General features: G+C 32.7%; 1 protein-coding gene across 1 annotated transcript; it reads right to left on the bottom strand.

Annotated features, from left to right (window-relative positions):
- Window positions 1–2119: 2119 nt before the first annotated feature.
- On the bottom strand, window positions 2120–4498 carry LOC127150635 (calreticulin-3-like). Its single transcript, XM_051089062.1, has 10 exons — window positions 4383–4498; window positions 4253–4300; window positions 4001–4087; window positions 3862–3919; window positions 3404–3471; window positions 3087–3182; window positions 2840–2896; window positions 2635–2744; window positions 2400–2515; window positions 2120–2141 (listed from the first exon to the last, which is right to left on the bottom strand). The coding sequence occupies exons 1-6, from the start codon at window positions 4476–4478 to the stop codon at window positions 3132–3134; spliced, it is 408 nt and encodes a 135-aa protein (XP_050945019.1). The 5' UTR covers window positions 4479–4498; the 3' UTR covers window positions 2120–2141; window positions 2400–2515; window positions 2635–2744; window positions 2840–2896; window positions 3087–3131.
- Between the last annotated feature and the right edge of the window lie 309 nt (window positions 4499–4807).

Below are 4807 nucleotides of genomic sequence, written 5' to 3' on the forward strand. Positions count from 1 at the left end.
CCTCGACAACCCGAACTCTTCCTCTTCACTAGATTGTTCCTCTTCTTCGGATCGAAAGTTTTTGTCTGACTGTTCCTCTTCGTCGGATCCATAGTTTTCGTCTTCCTCTTTGTGAAAATATGAGTTTTCGTTGTGGGTTTTTCTCTGTAAACCATCATAGCTAGGTAGTAGAGTTAAAGGTTAAATTTTGTTTTGTTTCTTTCAATTCTGAATATTGAAGACATAATAACTTACTTTAAAATTAATATTAAATTCTAGATCTCACGAAATAATGATGAGGTTGTTGAAATTGATGGATTAAGAAGTGAATCGACATCTCTAAGAGAAATGGGCTAAGTAATAGATGATATTGCCAATCAAATTTGGCAACATTTGAAGGATAAATATAATTTTATGTTTACACTAGAAGAAATTTGGCCTTTAATGTCGGTTTAAAACCGACATTAAAGGGCTTTAATGTCACTTGGCAACCGACATCTTTGCGAGCGTTATTAAAGGCCTTTAATGTCGGTTGGGCTTTAATGTCGGTTTAAAAACGACATTAAAGGTCCCTTTAATGTCGGTTTAAAAACGACATTAAAGGTCCCTTTAATGTCGGTTTAAAAACGACATTAAAGGCCTTTAATGTCGGTTTTCAACCGACATCTTTGATAGTGTTATTAAAGCCCTTTAATGTCGATTGGGCTATGATGTCGTTTTAAAACCGACATTAAAGAGGCCAATAATGTCAGTTTAAAACCGACATTAAAGACTTGTTGTCCATTTTTAGAAATTTATATTTATTTAATTCTTGTATTATCGTCCATTTTTTATAAACCAACATTGAATCCATATAGATAAATATTTTTTCTCGCTCTAACGAATCAATAAAATTAATATTATTTTAGAAACTATAATATTTATCTTTTACATTTGTATACACAAAATGAAAACTTAATATTGTGTTTATATATACATTCTACAACAGTATATGAAAAAAGATCCTAATACAAGACGTAAATAAGAAAAATTCTAAACGTCTTCTCAATCTTCAATCTTCAACCTTCAATGATCGCCTGGCTATCTACACAATTGCTCAACTTTCAACCCGATATAAGTTCAATCATTCTACAAACAATACCAAAACAAAGCTAAACGTGAGGTATTTAAACATTGAGGTAGAATATATGCATCTAATAAGTAGTTAAATTCACTTATTAATCACATCAAAATAAGGAGATTAGGTAGAAAAAAGAACTCGAAATATAACGTGATCCTATATATGTAACTCCAAAAGTCCAAGATGAACATAGAAATTAAAGAAATTGCAAACTAATTAAACCCAAAATTTACTAACTCCAAAGACTAAAATTAACATATAGAGATTAAAGACATTGCAGATGAACTAAACCCAAATTTTACTGACTCCAATGTCCAAAATTAACTTATAGAAATTAAAGACATTGCAAATGAATTAAACTCAAAGTTTAGTAACTTCAAAGTTCAAAGTTAACATAAAAATTAAAGAAATTGCAACATCAGCAATAACAAAGTTACCACTAGTACTCCTAGTCTGCATTGCCATTTTAGCATCATCCATAACAGCTCGTCCAACAATAGTAGCAGAAAAAATCCAAAAGAAAAAACACAACCCAGTATTGAGTACCATTTAGTTAGATTATATAAGGAAGTTGGTTTTTTGTGGAATATAAGACTAACGCTCCCTTTCAATGAGATTACAAGCATTTTTCCACAAAATGGATGCACACACAAACAGAAAAAATTCAAAAGAAAAACCACAACCTAGTATGCATAATCAACCACAAATAGACTGATGTTCCAAATTTCACAAGTCGAGCCTAAGTACAAATTTGAATCTAGAGATCCCTTTCAATTAAACTCGCAACTTCACCTACAGAGATCCCTTTCAATTAAACTCGCAACTTCAACCTACCAAACTTGCAGTAATGTCATAGCCCACATAAAAAAGAAACAAATGAAAAGGAGAAAAGTGAAAGAAAAATGGTACCTCAGAGAATGAAGCCCGAGTGGTGGAGAATGAAGAATGAAGAAAAGAGAAGAGCAGGGTTGTTCCTTTGAACTAATTTGAAGTTGGGACAAAATTTGAGTCCACCCATCTTCCTCCACAAAATATTCATCTTCTTTTCTAATATTTTCAATTTTTCAAAAAGGAAAAAAAATACAGAAATAAAAGTAAATCAGTATATAAAAAAAGAAACAATTCATCATACCAACTTAGTACTCCTTAGTATCTCAATTATCCTTCAAGATAACTAATGACAGCTTCTTTCTTCTAACGATGAAATTATGATATAGCTGAATCAATACAAGCTATAGTACGTATCTATGAACGTGAGGAGAAAAGATTTCTCAGTTGAAAGAGAGAAAGAGGAATATACCCGAAAGATAAAGAAGGAATTGGTGGTGTCATTCCAAAAATGGGCTGTTTATTATGAACCAAGTTTGGAACATCGCACTGTCCACATTCAACCAAAGCCTTCTCATTTTCCTTTACCTAAAATTTTCAAAGTATATGAACATATTACATTCTTAGAGGCTATTCAACAATATTAAATTACTTTAATTATTTTATATACAACATTGCAAATATATAAGACATAATTAATTTTATACCTTATTTGCTAGCTGCCTGTTCTCCTCTTGCAATGCCGCCTCCTATCTCTATGACGATAGTCTCGCTCCCTTCTTCTCTTTTCACCTTCCTCTCGAGCCCTTTGAGCCTCCTATATCAGATATACTCAATGTATATTAAAATGAAGAAATTAAGAATTCATGTTGTGTTATGTCATCGGGCAATGAAACCAACAAGACTTCTCACCTTTTCTTCCCTAGCCTTCCTTTCTTTTTCTGCTTCCTCAAAAGCTTCCTTTTCAGCCTGAAATTATGAACACATTGAATTGACAACTCATCATTCAAACATAACTACTGTTCTATTATTTTTCTCTCTTCTTCCTCGTCGTAGATTTTCTTTTTCACATCTTGACAACTCGTCATTAAATCAAATATAAAGGCTCCTCCTACTTGAGACTGTCCAAAAAGAAATTTCCAGTAAATGAAATATATACCTCCTTATTTCTTGCAAACGTATCATCAACAACTTCCTTTGCATACTAGGGGTCATCGCATATCAAAATGTTGTCAAAAACTGATCCAGCTTTTACCTGCAAAATATTAATCCGTCATCAGACATTAAGCAGATGCTATGCAACATAGTTTGAAAGATCGGTTAGTGGGGACATTATTAAACTTCAACTAGAACACAGAACAAAACCATTGACAAATACAATAATTAACCAAAACACAAGAACGGGATTAATTTTAAATTTTACTCTGAATTAATAAACTTTTGGAAAGGGAAACAAAAAAAAATCATGATGTCTACCTGCCAAACTTCAATGCCCATATACTTTATTGGTCTTAGCACGTAAAGATTAGGATCATCCTCAAACTCTGGATAAATAAAACAGCAAACGAAGAAAAAACATATATATATTAATATAGATGTCTTTTAATGAGGAAAAAAAATTGCAAAGTTGGGTAGCATATAAGATCGTTCTTAAAGGAGAACTCTAACAATTGAATAAAATAATAGCTCCAAAGAATCAACCTAGAATGACTATGAGGTCATGATTATGTATCACTAGTAACTAGTTTTACTGTTCTACCAGTTATCTAAAACATTGAAATAGACAGGTCCATTTTCAAGCAGTTTGATTTTCAAGCAGGCAATAGAAAAGCCTAAAAAATACATTTATTAAGGTTCCACAAGAACGCTAAGGCACTGCTTTTGTCACAAATCGCTTCATCCATCTCTATCTGACCAGCTGACAAGAAACATACCTGGATTATCAATCCATGGAGTCTTCCATTTTCCCTTGTAATTGGGGTTCTTGATTTTCTGTATAGCATGCCATAAGATAAATGAGAACTTGTATAGAACACATCACAGTGAGCATATATAGGAAAGCACTTTAGTCACCTTACGCTTCCACGGTCCCTTGTATGCTGGATTTGGAACCTTGGGAGCCTTCCACATGCCATCCTCATCCTCGTCCCATGTATCAGGCTATTTAAGAAAGAGCAAAGAGATCAAGTACATCAAAAGAACAACTAATTTACATAGAAAAAGTTTTCCAACAAAATTTGTTAATACTAGATCCCGTCAGCAATTAGGGAAGGAAGAATGAAGACTTGATGAGACTACATTATGTATGCAAAATTAACAACAAACCTCTTTAACCTTCGGATCAGGAATCTCGGCTGGGATTGAATCATATCCCTAAATAAAAGAATGAAAAATTCATTGAAAGCTATGAAATATAGCAACCTGCTACCATCAGGAAAAATGTGTCGCTAAATACCTCTGGTTTAACATCATTAGGATCTTCAATGTATTCTCTGTCATCCCAGTCAGCAGGCTGTAAGGTATAGGGAATTTTAGAAACTGTAAAATGCATATTTGCAAGGAAACTATTCGGCAGATGTTAGATAATAAACTATGAATTTTTATAGAAAGGTTACAAAATCATATGTAAACACAAACTTGATACAAGAAACTTGATATAAGAGATCAGAACTATGATCAGAATACTTGGATTGCTGCAACAGAGAGAACATGATCAAGAAAAAGTTAATATGCAAAAAACTTTCAAGATGAAAGAATATGAAAGCTTACCATCACTGGGAGGCTTTCCATAATTTTGTATTAACGCATCCAAAAATGAACTTTCCTTTTGAACGCACATCACTAATAAAAAACAAAACCAAGAATAGTTGCAACGTCAAT

The sequence above is a fragment of the Cucumis melo genome, chromosome 8, assembly GCF_025177605.1.
Source record: "Cucumis melo cultivar AY chromosome 8, USDA_Cmelo_AY_1.0, whole genome shotgun sequence".
NCBI lineage: Eukaryota > Viridiplantae > Streptophyta > Magnoliopsida > Cucurbitales > Cucurbitaceae > Cucumis > Cucumis melo.